Source organism: Lichenostomus cassidix, chromosome 3 (genome assembly GCF_008360975.1).
Source record: "Lichenostomus cassidix isolate B80296 chromosome 3, HeHo_3.0, whole genome shotgun sequence".
Taxonomy (NCBI): Eukaryota; Metazoa; Chordata; class Aves; order Passeriformes; family Meliphagidae; genus Lichenostomus; species Lichenostomus cassidix.
The window spans coordinates 52,254,495-52,270,998 of NC_139483.1; the positions used below are offsets into that span (position 1 = coordinate 52,254,495).

The window sequence follows — 16,504 nt, forward strand, 5'->3', positions numbered from 1 at the left end:
GATGTCTGCTACTTGCCCTAAGGCCTGATATTTTAATGACTCCAACTTAACTTGCATATCTAGAAAGATTATCATTAGCAGTACTATTCCTTAGTCTGTGTGCCAGCAAAGAAAACATTTTCCTAAGTTTCAGTGTTTAGTAACACTGTAACTGCTGCCAGTCAGCAAAGATCTTTTGAGGGTGGCATTAACAGCAAGCAGGTTGGCATGGCTATGCTAAGTGTTTTTACTTTTCTGGTACATCCTGCAAGAACCCAGGAGTTAAAGGAGACCCGATTTTCATAAACTGCCCTTGTTGAGGCTTGAAATCCAGTTACACAGCTCTTTGTGCCTACTGGCTTACAGCTAAGTGGTGCGTAATAAACACATTGCATAATGCAAATAGAAATGTTCATGCCTAAATGCCCAGTATATTGCCATTTAAAAGAAGACTGCCAGCAGCTGCTCGGTTCATGTTGGGACCCCATCAGTGGCAACTCTTCAGACAGAGAATATGCACCACTACTGCACAGTTCCACTCCCTGTCACTCTCCAGGCAGTCATAAGATGTGGAGTGCAGAAGTTGGAGCAACAGCTTTTTAGGAGGGCATCACACAGATGCATTTAAATAAAACCCAGCAAGCAAAGCTCTGCACCTCTGAGTAGCTCTAAACAGATAAACACAGTGAACATTCATGTGGGCACACCAGCAAAGCCAGGAGCCTTCATTTTAAGTGTAAATTTTCACCAGTACTGAAGCACAGGCATTTGTAACTCAAGCTCTTTCAAAAATCAGTCTAAGTGAACATCATCTATTCTTTGGCAGAGCATAATGTCTGTCACTGAAAATCAACACTGAATGTCCCAAAATAAAATGAATTTCCATAATAAGCAAATATGAATGACTGTCTAGAATATCCCATCTGCCCCCCATCTTGCTCAGTTTTGGATGCTAAGAGTCACACTGTGGGCACAACCACGCTGTACTAGGCAGAGCAGCTGCATGATACGATTTACCTGTAATAAAGTTTCTGAGCTAAAAGTAATCAAATCTGTATGATGCTGAGGAGCATGAGCTGATCACTAAAAATGTCAGGATAACATCTCTTACCCATATACAGCATTTAACAGCTGGCAAGATGAACTATATTAGGTTTCTCTGCCTTCCTTTAATAATAAGAATAGCTAAAATCCCTGGATTTGAAGGGCCAGTGATCCAATTCAGTAGTCAAATCCTATGTTGTGAGGTGCACTATTAAAAATAGCTTTGAAAGTGGTACTAATTGATGTTTGGCATTCCTTTCTTGAACTAAGCACACAGATTACGAAAATGCATTCTCATTTTGAGAATCTGTTTGCCGTATTTTTGACTTCAGGTTTTGTAATTAGTGTAGAATTGTATCTGTTTTAGTATTATATGTTTCATGTAATATTACACACGTATATTTATCTATGTGCAAGCTATGTTTAAGACCTCATTTTGAAAGGCATTGAACAAGTGTTCTCAAAACCACAGAACTCATGGATCCCTGCAATTCACAATAGTTTCTAGAACCTAGCCAGTGATCCCCTAGATGCAAGCGACGTTTTGTACAACGATCAGACAAGGAGAGGTGACTTCAAATGCCAAATCTAAAATTGCAAATACTGTTTTCTCCTGCTTTCCCTTTAGATGCTAGACAATGAAACATTTAATTTTGCTCTGTGGTGGGCAGCCTTATAGAACTCATGAATAATTTTCCAACATCCCTTTGCAAAACTTTCAGATAATTGCCAAGAACACAAAGGAAAGTTTCTGTCTCCCATTTGTGACTTTTTTATTCTTAGCTCTTCCTGAGTTCATTTTTCTTCAACATGTTTACATAATTTACCTTCTTGTAATCATTATGTTTGCAAGGCAACCCAAAATACCCTGTAAGCATTCTCCAAACACAGGGCAAAGCACAGTCCATGTCTAAAAAACGAATGTACCATACAGAGACACTCAGAATTAAAGGTCTGGGATGAAGGACTGTGTTTCAAGAGTATGTCTGCAGCTTCTCTGGAGAGATGAACTGAACTGTCCTACAGGCTGTATCTCCATAGGGAAAGATGGACTTAAAAATCTCCCTTTCCTTTTAGCTCTATCATCTGCTTCACACTCATAAATTTGATCCAGTGGCCTTTTCCTCTTTTCTCTTCTCAGCATCATAACTAGATTCCCCTGAAAAGGCAACAGTTTCATCTGTCCACAGCAATGGTCAATCTTGATTCCAAAACTCCAAAGTTTTAAGGCCATTATGCAACCCAAAATGAACTCCAGACAGTTATCAAAGTATGAAACCATTTTCTTCAACAATATTGTCAGGGCTGAAAAACTAATGGTTCAACCAGCAGGAAATATTCTAGCAAAACCCATGCATCAGCTTTTTGAAGGTTCACTTTTAACCCCCTCTTCTCACCTGTGCTAAACCTCCAATCTCTTTGACGCACACATAGAGCCTGAACAGGTCCAAGGGCTTCTTGCCCACAGCTGGCAGGCTGGCCACAGGGGTGCCCCTCTCCTCCATGAACGTCAGGTACCGATCTACCCACATCTTGCGCTCCGGCTCATTTCCTAGCTCATAGACTTTAGTGATCTTCTCTCCAGTCGTGGTAGAGGAACTTGATTTCTAAATCGCAAGAAGAAAAGAAAGAGTTGGGGGAAGGGTGGGAGGGGAAGGGAAAAGAAAGTAAGAAACTCACAACATTGAAAAAGAGAAGATGTCAAACAAACTAAAGCTATCACACAACAGTCAGGAATGAAGGCTACTAGTTCAGGCACAAACAGCACATTCTGTCCATATACGGAAAAGTCAGCTTTATAAACAAAGGGCCCAAACTCCCCATTTTCATATTTCTTTCACTGCTCTGAACTTTGGATCCCAGAAGGCAAGTTTCTGATGTTGCCTCATGTCATTTTAAGAAGAGGTAGCTCTCACATAGCGCTTCTCATCCACTTGTTTGCAAGCAACCATTTTGGTAAAATGAGAAAAAAGTTTGTCCCACAGAAGTTTAGAAAATCCTAAAACCAAACCAAACCTCTCCTCTTTGCCCTCAAAGAGGGACTAGGAAACCTGAAAGTGATCCTCCAGAGCAGGAATTGCACAAAAACAGCCTGAAGTGTGAATCATGGCAAACTAGTGCATGGAGAAGTAATCCTGTCTCCAGAGTCACAAATGGTTACACTTTACTACCACTTCACACCACTGGTGGCCAAAAAGCAAGATGAGCAAGAGTGCCTACAGTACAAGGAGATTGGTGACAATACTCTTTGTCAACTGCCAATTAGCTGCCTGATCCAATAAGGCTTATGAGTAACTACTAGTCTTCTCCCTTGACAGAGTACAGAAAACATCCATCTCTCCTGTCCTGCCTTGGAAAGGGAATGTATATTGTGATCTGGGGAAAACCAGTGATGGACAGCAATCTGAGCTGAGCTCCCACCAGGATAAGCAAAAGAGGTGGCAAAGGCAGAATCCTGTCTCTGTGGCAAAAAGGCAGCAGTGAACCTGCTTTCCTGCTGCTCTTTGGCTATACAGCTAATGAAAGCCCATGCCATGTTTGACTTCCTTTTCTTCTCTACATTTTTTAAATGTAGAGACAGCAGAAAGCACTGAGGCTGCTCCACAAGCTATAAATTCTCACCCTATCTTTTCTGGGCAAGATAACCGTGTGAGCTGGGCTCTGTGCCATGTGTGGACAGACCCTGTCACAGACCCTACCTGAGCTGCCTCAGCTCTGACAGCAGAGAGGGGCTGCTGCTACAGCAGGAAGACCCTCCTACTTGCAGAGGGTGAACTGATTTGCAGTGGAAGATGGGAGAGGTTCAGAATTAAACACAAGGGAGAAAGACTGACATGGAGCTTTGGGAAAGGAGCCAAATATGTGAAGGGAAACATATTCTTTATGTCTGTATAGTAAAAGCCTAAACTTTGTTGTTGATTGCAGTAGACACTTCTTAAAACTCATCTAGTCAATCACTCTTTCCCTCCTTTGCCTTTTCCTTACTTTGAACTGAAGACAGACTATTCTCAAGTAAACAGGAACTTATTCCGAAGTTGAACATCTCTAAAGAAGACCCTCACTGTACCTCACAGATACTACAGAACCACCCACTTTGTCCATGTCCCCACACAACAGTGGGGAGGCCTGGCACTCAACACCAAGAAGGATGCAGCAGAGTAGAACCCCACTGCCAATGATTTCAAGAGCATTGCCACCATTCATCTTGCATGTTAGCCTGGAAAATATGACAGACTCTGGATCTCCTTCCAGCTATCAGCTACAATTTGGCAACACTGAAGGAGAGTCAGGAGAAAAGAAACATGAAGCCAAGGGGGGTGACCTAGCAGTTCCATGAGCCATTGCTGTTCTTTCCAGTGAATGGATATTCCTTTTAATTAAATAAATAGCCTCCTTTAAAGTTTTCTGCCTTGCTGACACTGTAACTTCTTCACAGCAGTACTTCCTACAGACAGATATGATTACTTTCTTACTTAGAAATGAGGTGCATGCCTGAATTTACTTGAGCCAGGCTCAGTTGCATTAAAACTCCTACTGAAGTGAGAGTCAAGGCTAAATTTGTTTTACTAATACTAAGTGGCTGGCAGGAAAGTACTTTGACATGAATCCTACAGATTATGCAAAGAAAACTGATTCTGTAATAGCAACCAATTTACTCAAAGCATCACTTGCTATGTATCTGGGTGTTCAGTTTAACTCTTTGCAACAAATATACTTTGTCAAAGTCTGGGAGGTTTTGTTGGGTGGATGGAAAGGGGGAAGTAGGCAAGTCATGTTGCTACTAATTTGATACTGCGGTGAGAACAGATACATGATCCCACAAGCCTGAACAGCTGAATGAACCGCAGCTACACCACTACCTTTTGCAGTAAGTAAAAACTTATCCTACTGCTCATCAGCACCAATTTTCATCTAACACTTAAGATGCCCCAGAACTCTAACTAAAGTGAAGGTGGAAAATTCCAGCTTTTAGCCAGCAAATTTTCTATGTGCTTATATTCTAACACGTGAGGCAACAAAATAATTTCTATTTCACTTTATGGTAAACCATGATTAAGAAAGTTCAGATTTACCAGTTTTAGGGTTTCATTCTTATATGTTAAGATTTACTTTTTCAAATCAGATTCAGAGCAGAAGGGAAACAGTTAAGAATTTTCCATTCTACATTTTTCTACTGTACATCTCAAATGATGCTGCTTTTCAGCAGTGCAGCAGCAAGCTCTAAAATGACAGTATAATCTGAAAACTTTTCACAGCTTACAGAAGGTAAGAAGTGTTTCTTACTGTGTGAGCTTTCAGGTTGTCATGCTTTGTAAAATGGGTGCAATTTTCTTCTAAAATGAAATGTTAACTTTAGAAGAATGCACTGGAGGGAAGAATGCTATTCCTCAAGAGTACAGATCTTTTTCTCTTCTCTATTTTTATAAATGTAAACGTATAAAAATGACAGATGTGTGCAAGCTAGTCTACACACAAACAAACTTCAGTTTCACATGGGCAGGTTCAGCTGGAAGCCTAAATTCACCTATAAATATTAAATATTAACCCTTATAAAACAAGGGTTTATAAGAGAATGATCTCGTTGTTAACTAAAATAAGCACATCCCAGGCAATGCTGGAAGAACATAAATCATGACCTCTTCTTCTGTTAAGTATGTTGATAATTTTGGTGATACAAGAATGCTAGTGCATGCTGGTGGCACATCTCTACCGATTTGGTTGTATCCTACTGTGCCCTCAATGCCCAGCACTCTTCCACATTATAGACTGGTGATGTTTAAGTGGGTGGTAAAAAAAACTCCACCAAAGTATGTGGATACCAAAGCCAACTCCCATAGCCAATCTGTTGAACCCCATGCTTTCTTTTCAATACACCTATCTGCTATTAAAACTCTATTATATGCAGACCCTTGTATGGTGAGTCTGCAGAATCCTTCAGAGCGACACAAATTTCTGTAGGAGTTATTTTCACATGAAAGGCAGTGGGTAGTTGCTTCTGTACATATCTTTAAGGATCTATATTTATAGAACTATCTACTGTTCACTTCCCCCACTTCAATGAAGAATTTGCCAATGTGACATGTATTACACAGACCTCTTTTACTACAGAACAGAGCGTGCACACAACAGCCAGCAAAAACTGCTGAAGTCCAATCCCTGGCAGAGGCTTTTGCAGGACACAATCCTCTGTCAAGACTTTCTCCTGAAGGACTCTGCAGACCCCTCCCAGCTAGAACCATGGAGGTGTAGTACTGCTCAGGTGTATTCACTGTCACGTTCATGGGTACCTATGATAGTGAACAGAATTTTATGGGGTTTTTATAACCTACTGTTTTACTCATGTTGCAGTGACCCTGCATAGGTCACACCCACACTTGATATGTCTCTTTTTAAAAACTTTAAAACTACCTCACCACTGTCAGGGATGCACATTTACTTGCAAAATTGGCATGGCAGAAGCGTCCTTTTCCTGATATACCCGAAGATGCCTCAAAACATAATGTTCAACAGTTTCTTGTCCCCATTTTCTCATGCCTCCCTTCCACACAAAACAGCTGAAAGAGAGGATCCACTTAGTAGGATCACAGGGATACCCTGAAGTGAATCACAGACCATTCACCCCTGCTTTTATCCTCTCCTGGAATGGACAAGTTGTAGCACATGAAGCAGCTTTGGGATTTAATGAACCAATTCAGGCTGTTTTCAAGTGTAACGAAATGCCTGCAATCAATCGTTCCAGTCTATGTCAGGCTGCTGTTGAAGTCGATGAAGTTATCCAATCCACTGGCCTTCATAGGTAAAAAGGGATCAGCTCATTTGCAGCACTTATTTTTCTATCATTCCAAAGCACTGTATTTACCCATGTCTAACTGAAGCTTTTGGAGAGAAGGACATTTGGAAGAAATTGAAAGTACAAACTTTTCTCATTTATTTTTTCCAATGTTATACTCTGGCAATACTCTATTTACATGAAAAAAACTCCACATATGTTCATGGTGACTCTAGGATTTGGTACGCAGTTTATGCAATGAGCTCAGGAACGCATTTTTGTTTGGTTGTAGAGGAAGCACTTGATGTGTTAGACAGCCTGTGCAACAACTCTCGCTTTCTTCCAGAAAACTGCCCAAACAAGCAATACCCCAAACATTGCTACAAAGAAAACTAAAAGAATTTTTGGTGTAACCCTTTCAGAAATGCTGTTAAGCAAAAGATGAGACTTTGTGGGAACAAATAACACCAGCTGCCTTCTGAGACTCAAAGCTGCTGTCAAATAAACATCCGAAGATTTAAGTGGTGCACTTCATGCCATGTTGCCCCCTTGCTCAGGGGATTCACTAGATATCTGGTTTTTGGATGGGTGGATCTCTTCCTGTCTGACTGGCCTTCCTCTGTTTGCCCTGAGACATACTCTTTAACATATCACTTTGTACTGTTATCAAAGAACTGTTGCTAATTTAATCACACTTCCACACTGGGGAAAACCCCCTTCATATTCTGCACAAGATGTTTCTGCATACATATGTTTCAGTATTTTTCTACAGAGAAATTACAATCACTACTATTTTTGATAAAAGGAAATAAGAGAGGAACAACATATATATTCCTAATTAAAAAAAAAAAAACAAAGCAAAAATGACCAAGTGGACATTCGCTCCCCATAAGCCATATCATCTTATGTCTGCATTCTCTTTTTTAAATCTGTATATAGATTTCCTAGGTGTGTGCATATATATAGATAGAAAAATAGACAATTAAATTTGGTTTTAGCTCCACACATCTCTCTCCGGTTTTTCTTTACAACCTGTGTGAGGAATGATTAAGCATGACTAATCTAAAAAATTGTTTTCTGAAAATGTATATGCACCAGGGTCGTTTTTCAGCTCACAATCTGAGTGATTTTGAAATAACTATATGAAGCAAGTTAGAAACAATTTTGATTTAGACTGTGCCCTGACAACCTAATGGCTGTATTTCCAAATACACAATTCAAAATTAAAAATGTTTCAAAAATATAAATGACAGCTTTTTCATGGTGCTGAATCTATAATTTAACTCTTGATGGATGTTTGTTTTAATAGGGGAGATCTTTTGTTGTTTTTTTTTTTCCCCCTAAATCACCCTAGTAAACACAAGTGCAGCAACCAGAGTGAAGTCAGTTGTGTGAAGGAGTTTGGGCCCAGGAACAGAAATGAAATTGTCCTTAACAACACAGTCGGCATGCTTGGAAGCTGATGCATTACAGGAAGGATGTTTTCTTCACAACAACTGCTGTTTTACCAGACAGCACACTTGCATGATGCACACAATTTTACTCTTTCTTATTTCAACATACTGTTGGGACAAATTTTGCTCTTGGATAAGCATGCTCAGGCCCCACTGAAGCCAAGCAGTGGAACTTACAGTCATGTGTCCGAGAGCAGAATTTGTACCCAGTGTTATAAAGAAAGAAAACTGTTTAGTGGATAAATAATGAAGAAAAGGAATTTACAAAACAAACAAGCAAGCATTAAAATATAATTAATTACAAAAAATAAACAAAAACCAAAATAACCAGAGCCACTTACAGGGCTTGATGGAGTCTTTGGCCAGCCTGGGCTGCTAATGCTATCACTTTCATCTCCATGAAATGAGGAGATGCTAGCAGAGCTTGGGGACATTGGGGAAGGGACTGGCAGGTTGCCTGGGGTTGGGGGCTGAGAAATACCCTGAGAGCTGTAGCTATCCTGTGGTAGAGGAATAAAAAAAAAAAATATGACAAAGGCAGGGCAAACTTTATTAAAAACAAAAAAATACATCCAGTTTAACAGACTGACCAATTGTTATATATAAAATATATATAAACAGAGAGACACATACAGAAAACACACACATATATAAATATATTTATATATATATAAAAGGTATTAAAACAACATTGTTAATTAGTATAATTTGGAAAGTTTGCTGGATGCTTGGCAAAAGTCACTAAGCCACCATGCTTACTTCAAGCTCACATGAAATGCTAAGCATGGGTTTCCCATTATGAAAGAAAGAAACAAAAACAAGCCATTCACCTTATTTAATCAAATAAGGCAGAAAAGCAAAATATTAAAGTATGTTGCTGCTGCTGAGGTGGCCAAAACAGGAAGCTATAACTGAAGGCAGAGAAAAATGGCTGCAGGGGTTGAAACCAAGCAAGACCCTTCTTTCCCACCCACGTGGCACAGCCAAATCCGCAACTTTTGGCTTGGGATGCTTTGCCCCCGCAAGTTAAAATGCCGTAAGAACTAGTAACTTTCAGATCCACACAATGAAGAAAAAAAAGAAAAAAAAGAAACAAACAAAGAAATTGCACGTGAATGGAAAGGCATGCAGGAAAGAACAAAAGTGGGAAGGCCAAAACCAGGAGATGAAGGACAACACAGCAGACTTCTGCGGGCAGAACCAACACCACATGCAGGGGTGGTAAATACCTTTGACTTGCTCTCGGGCTGGGGGGGTCCTTCTTCTTTGCCATCTGCTTTGAGAGGAAGGGGTAGTTTGGACTCACCAGGTGTCATCATATCTGCAAGACCCATAGGTGCTAATCGAAAACAGGAGAAACAGTTAAGCATGACTTTGGCCTTGTAGGAAAAAAGCACGTTTCCTGCTGCAAGGTTGTGGTGCCCCTTGAAGGAGAGGTTTTCCCACCTCTGTCCTGTTATTCTAGCGTCCGGAAACCTGGAAACCTCTCCAGTTGGATTGAGGAAATAAAGGAGAATGAACAAGAAGAGAATACAAGCACCATGCAACAACAACCACCTCCACTTTCCAGAGCAGAATTCATTCTTCGTGCTGCTGGTGCTCTTCAGCTGTCTCTGCATTTGACCACAACATTTTAAAAATACCAGTCTATTTTAATTACTACACTCTCCCTTTAGCAATAGACAAACGTAAATGAAAACAATGCACATTTTGCTTGCCATGCTGAATCCAAGAAAAAAGCTGAGTTTTCCAATTACATCTGTATTAAGGCTGGTGTCCAGCAAATAATTCCTGCCCCTACCAATCTCACAATGAATGGCTCAGCCACTGTGAGTCTTAACTACAGAACTACAAGCTGTAAACCGCGCTCTGTTGGAGAACCAGCGCTCAGCTTCTTCCTCCTGCCAAAATGAGGTGGGACTATAACAAACACACAAATGTCTTTCCCTGATAATGGCATGCAGTTACTTCCCAGGGGTGCAAGGAGTTTAAGGGTTTTTTTTATTTGATGATGCACGTGCCAAGTATAGGATTATTGCTGCAGAGCTGCTGGGTTCCTGGATTTCTAGAAAGATGCAAGAAGAAACATTCAGATAAGTAGACAGAAAATACTGGGCAGAGCAGATGCTAGGAGATGCCATGACACTGAATCAATGCAAATAACCAGAAAACAGCAGCAAGACACCAGGTGATTCTTTGCCTGCTGAAAACCATGTGCACAGAATTTGCAAAAGACTGGATTACCTTCCTTTTCTCTCTTTTTAGTCCCCCTCATGCCCTTATTTCAAAGGATATAAGAAAAACATACACAATAACCTAATAGTCAATAAAAAGAAAAAAATATATATCCCAAATGTAAAAAATCAAGAATCAGTAAAGCACCATTATCTTTACTAGAGTAGTGTGCCTCTCGCAAAATGACAGTGCTGGCTTGCACCAGGCAGCAGGCACACTGCAGAGTGAGCCAAAGATAGGAAGGGGAAAAGAAGCTTTAAAAATACTTCACAGATTGCCCACTACAAAATGATTATTGCACATATTCATGTATTACTATGTTTTAGAAAATAATTAGTTTTAATTACAGCAGTGAGAGCATGAGCAGGACTCTAGCGAATACGCTGGCAAGCTTTGCAGTGCTAATTTGCTAATATCTTTAGCATCACTGCAGGTTGAGACTCTGGCTCTGCCAAAAAAACCTACCCAGCCATGTGCCATGTGAGTTTACAACTGTATGCTCAATATTCAGCTTTGAACTGCCGGTGTTTTTCATGGGCACATTTTCTTGTTTTTTCAAAGCACATTTGTAGCCCAATCAAGCCCTTAAAGTCATCACAACACATAAATCATAATTGAGATTTAAAAAAAAAATACTTGCAATACTTCAGACTTCAAGAATTGGAACAAAAAGCCTTTTACAAGTGATGCAGCTGCAGAGAAAAATCTATTGGGATCAGCTAAAAATGCTGTTATTTTTATGTATGTGTGTGAAATCTCAACAAAACAGCCAGTCAATATGGTACTGGGAAGTCAGCATCCACTAAGCATTTGATTTGTATGCATTTTGCCCTTCTATTCTGCTTGAGGAGCTGGGGCAGCTTGTGACCATTCTCAAGTGAAGGATGGGAACCTAACACGTTTTAGTTTTGAATTCACAATTAAAAAAAGAGTTATTTTTCTTTCGGAGATAAAAAAAAAAATATATGTACAAAATGGTCAAATCTATGCCACAGAGTGATTTCAAACTGGGATGCAGAGCTGTTATACAAAATCCATTTTAACAGTTAACACATTTCATGCTGTGAAAGTGCTAAAAAAGAAGTCTTGGGTTTTAGCTTCAAAGCAAGCAAAGATGACCCTTCCCCTATAAGGAAATTTTACTGAGGTCAAACAAAGCAAAGTTAACGATCAAGCTTCTTCACCAGAATTCTGCATAGCTAAATCCTCTGCTGATATCTCACTTCTACCTAGTTAGCACATCATACTTCTATTACAAAGAATTTAAAACTTGTGTCTGCTTCTGGTAGTCCTGTTTCCATCAAAACTCACTTATGAAATCTCTGTTCCAGTAAGTTAACACCTCACATAAAGGGCTCTGGTCTGCAGATTATCACACATATTCTGACTCTATTAATCATGTTTAGAAATGTGAAAATACAGGTTCATTTTGGCTTTTGACTATTTCTTGTTGGCATATGCAAATGTTAGCTATCAGGAATTGGAGACAATTTTGAAAAAAATAATAAAGTTCCCCAAATTCTATTTCACTTTTGTTATAAATTATTTACTTCATCTACATTCTTTCTTTCTATCTCTAAGAGAAGAACTGCAAGCATTTTACTGGCAAACTGCAAGGTTGTCTATTTTCCCTATAGCTTTTACCCAAGATGTTTCCACAGCTATTTTTCTATCTGCTGTTGAAATGCTGTTTCGTAACTCCCTGCAAACATACTCTCCAGCGATTTGCGAGAAGACATTCTTTCACTTTTTTTAGCTAAGCGGTACAGCGAGAACGTTGTTTTGACCCTTTCTGAGCAGTGAAATGCTGTTATTGTCACGAAACTGCTAAAATAAGACACAGTCTCTTTCTACACAGGTACTAATAATTCTGTGAGTGAAGTGCAGACCAAAGGATAAAACACTGTAGAGAGGAGGATAACAGGGAAATCTTGACTCAAAAAGTGTTGTGGCGTACTGTGAATAGGTTTCAAGTACTAGCCTCTGGCTTATTATAAGAATTTAACAGCTAGAATGATTTCCAAAAGCAAGTATAGGTCAAGGTCCTGAATTAACTATTCCACACTGAATTTAATGTACTCAAAGGCAGATATTGACATGAGTAAAACTGCAGCAAAGAATTCTTTTTTGCTAAAGGCTGCTCTACCAGTCCCAGAAGATGATGAAATACTGTAGAAGCAGCAATATACAAACATTGTTTTTCTCTTTATTGCTAGTGCGGTAACAAATCATGCGCCTCAAAACAGAATACTCCCTTCTTTGTAAGACATTCCCCTCCCCCTTCCAACCCTAACACTCTCCCTCTGCAAAAAAAAAAAAAAAAAAAAAAAGAGAAGAAAAAGCAAAAGTAGCGAATTGGTGATTGTGGAGTGGACAAGAGTATCCTCACTGCTGTGATGCCCACAGACAAAACAGGAGAGGGACAACAGCACTGTCTAATGTCCTGCCACGAATGATCCTCTGCCCCTGGGGACAAGTGCAGGTTTGGGACTTTAACTAAAAAGGGTAAGTGGGCCACCAGGGATCTCAGTGCCATGGTGGTTTTTGGGGTTTTTTGTGTTTTGTTGTGTTTGGTGTTTTGGGTGTGTTGGTGGGTGGTGGTGGTGTGTTGGTGTTTGTTTTGTGTGTTGGTCATTCCTTCTTGCCACTGAGACCCAATGCATTCATTACTCTGCTAGCTGCTCAACAGCGACAGTGCCACACCACTTTTCTGCTGACCAAGTCTTGTCCAAGGAATGACAAGTACAAGTAGTTTGTATGTGAGCATCTCTATGCTAGGTGCTGGCTTGATTTACAGTCACACAAGGAGCACTGGATCACAGTCATCACTTGTTTGGAGTATAGGCCATGGGACACTTCAGCTACTACCAACTACTGACAACCTCCAAAAAGTTTATCTAAATCTGCACTAATAGCTGCTACAAAGAAATGTGAGGAAAAAAAAGTGGAATAAACTGAGGTTTCCATTCTTCAAAAAAATGAAATCAAGCTGCAAAACAAAAAGAAACCAAATGAAGTTTCTAGAAAATATTTCACTTGCATAAATACGATAGCTTTTCCCGTCAGAGGTTTATCCAAATAAATATGAAGTCTAATATACAGAATATATGTGATTTTGAGTATTATTTTAAAGAGTGTCCCTTTATTCCTTTTAAGGCAAATAATCTTTCCTAGAATTTCACATTTTATGTAAATTATTATGATGTTAAAAATTAATTTGAAATAATAATACCCAGAAAAAGAAAGGTTTCAGTAAGACAGAGGTAGTGAAATTAGGAAAGCATCCTTGAGCAATAAGGAGATTAATGCCTTTGTATTGGTTTGTTCATCTCTAGAGGTAGCAGAGATTGTGAATGCCAGTTTCTGTGCAAGAACAATATGGAAACCTGTGAGATATAAACTTCATATTGCTTCTTTTTAAAGGTAATTTTCACTAGAATTAACAAAGCTCACAGCATGAGCTATATTGGGTATTGTGTGTTTCCTGTTTATTATATGCATTTTTAAAGATGGAATTTGAAAAATAGGGGGGGAAGTCTAAAATATATATAGGAAATGTGAACTCATATAATAAAAGGACAGTGGAGCTTATAAATTTTTTTCTGAATGGCAGTTTGTTCCATAATTGTGAAGGGATTCTGACACCTTTTTCCTGAAGCTTTTGTAATTGTCATGGATGGAATACTCTATTAGAAGAATCTGTCTTCTTTGATCTTGTAATTTCTGTGTTCCTAAACGACTCTGCATCAGCAGAAGCTGGTGATCTGCTGTTTGATCCACAGTCACTGTTGAAGTATCAGGATGCATAACTGCAGCATGATTTTCCTTTCAATTGTGACATTAATTAAAAAAATCTAAAGACAAAAGGATCAACTGGTAATAAGGAGTTATAAATACTACTAAAAATGTGTGACAAAACCAGTGTTAGACATAGCTGTACTGAAGCTCCAACACCGTATGAAAACAATTCCACCAGCATCAGCAACCTTCTCCTATTTTATAGTAAAACCTAAAAATGCATTTGATTAAAATGAGAGACTCACCTTCCTCCCTCATAACAGGCAACACAACTGCATCCTCCAAAACTCAGACAACCAAGAAGCTAACCTCTCCTTATCGTTTACCTTAGGTTTTCATTGGCCTCTAACTGAAACCACAGTTGGTCATGCTCACTGTATGTGAGCAAGTCAAACAATGCCTTCACTTCACTCCAGCAGCAGCCACTCAGCTGCGTTTGGTTTTGGCCCTCCACATTGACTGAACCCTAGGTTATCTGACAGATGTGTGATTTTACACAAAGGGGGCAGAGAGGAAGGGAAAGCTCAAGAGCCAGATAGCTGAACTGGTCTTCCTGCCACAAAAAATCCTGTCTTCACGCCCCTAAATAGGCATCACCTGTAGGTTCTCCACCTCATCAAATGCAGGGCCAGAGCTGACCCTAAAATGCACCCCCAGCTCAAGGAATTATCATTAAAAATACTGTATTTACTTGTCTTAAGCTTTCATTTTTTTGACTCAAACAGAAGGATGAGTCAGGATAGGGGAAAATTATGCATTCCCACTTCGTTTGCCCTCAGCAGTGCATTAACACCTAATTTTCTCTTTTTGGTGTTGTGTATGTCCATCTCCTCCTCAACAGTGTCTCTTGGAGGCCTGGCAGAGCAATTCTAGACGTGTGTCTGCTCCCACACAGACTGAAAGAGGTGCACTGAACTCCTCTAGTTCATCTCATACTTACTTTCCATCGGGTAATCTCTGAATTAATAAAACTGGAACAAAAGAAAACCTCACAAATGCACTGGCACAAAAAACCCTGATAAATGTTTAAATTATTAAAAATCCAATATTTCAGAATGCATAACACAATAAAAAGAGTATGACTACCCCATACAAAAGACTGCTAGGATAAATGGTCTTGCATTGAACAGATTTCCACTGTATGAAATAACGAATGGCTGAATTATCTGAACAAAAAAACCTCTGTGAATCTTCCTTTAAACTGGTTATTCCTTAGGAATACATAAATCTTCTTAGGCAGGGCACTCTGCCATCTGTTTGCTGTTGGTTATTTTTGCAGCTCTGGGGGCCAACGGAAAAAGGGGAAAAATTACTTCTGCTAATAGCAAAACAGAATTTATAGCACAGTTTCAATGCTCAGAAGTAATTTTATTTCAGCAAGCCAGACAAAACACATAACTACACAAACAAAACATAATATTACCTGGGACAGCTCTGGTGGGGGAAAAGCAAGCTATTATCTAATGGTCTTTTCAATAGCTTGTCCCTCTTCATCCAGATGGTGCAGTGTGCTGTCTGGGCTAGCCAATAGCTTCCAGGCCAGCACTGGAAAAAGCCCTTTTTCTTGTGTGTTTTGTTGATTTCTCTCCTTTTTGTTTTTTGGGTTTTTTTTTAATAATTTTACTGATTGGCAGCTTCCTTTCTGTTTCTTCTACTAACCAAAATGGTAACATAATGTTCTTGATATGCAAGACACTGTTCAGTGTCTCAGCAGCTCCTACGTACAGGAAAGAAGCTCTCTGGACATACTAGACACTAGCATCTCAGAGTGGCCATTTTCTTCTGAAGAAGCAGGAACATACAGAATTGACAGGGAGAGAAGACAGGTAAAGATGCAGAGGATGAAGGAATTATACAGGCTAAGATGGGTAGGAAAAAAGATACCAAAACCCAGGCTCTTGGTAAGACACAATTTAGGTAGTAAGGCATTTCTAAAGAAATAAACAAAAGTCGAAACAAAAAACCAACTAAGAAACAATACCATATTACCTTAGCAAAACCTATTCAGCTTTCAGAAAAAACTTCAAAAAACCCAACATTTCTAAAAGGGCTAATGTAATCAGTAAAGCATGCACAGAAACTGCATGACTGGAATAAGTATTTGGGAGGATCCGCTTCAGGGTCATTGAAACTCCATCCACAGCCCAATCAAAGAATTGATCTTTGCTGAAGTATTATCTTGAAGGAGGATAATCATTAGGAAGTCAAGCTGAACACAGACCAT

At 39.4% G+C, this 16,504-nt stretch overlaps 1 protein-coding gene across 8 annotated transcripts in view; it reads right to left on the reverse strand.

Moving 5' to 3' along the window:
• Nucleotides 1-16,504, reverse strand: part of ARID1B (AT-rich interaction domain 1B) — a 325,863-nt gene that overhangs the window by 24,869 nt on the left and 284,490 nt on the right. For 5 of the 8 annotated variants that reach the window (XM_085055790.1, XM_085055789.1, XM_085055793.1 and 2 more), the window contains 3 exons: nucleotides 9,477-9,586; nucleotides 8,589-8,747; nucleotides 2,421-2,630 (listed from right to left, as the gene is read on the reverse strand). In XM_085055790.1, the coding sequence (XP_084911916.1) occupies nucleotides 2,421-2,630; nucleotides 8,589-8,747; nucleotides 9,477-9,586 (479 nt within the window). The remainder of the gene's footprint in view (nucleotides 1-2,420; nucleotides 2,631-8,588; nucleotides 8,748-9,476; nucleotides 9,587-16,504) is intronic. The other 3 variants (XM_085055792.1, XM_085055791.1, XM_085055788.1) reach the window with 2 other exon arrangements.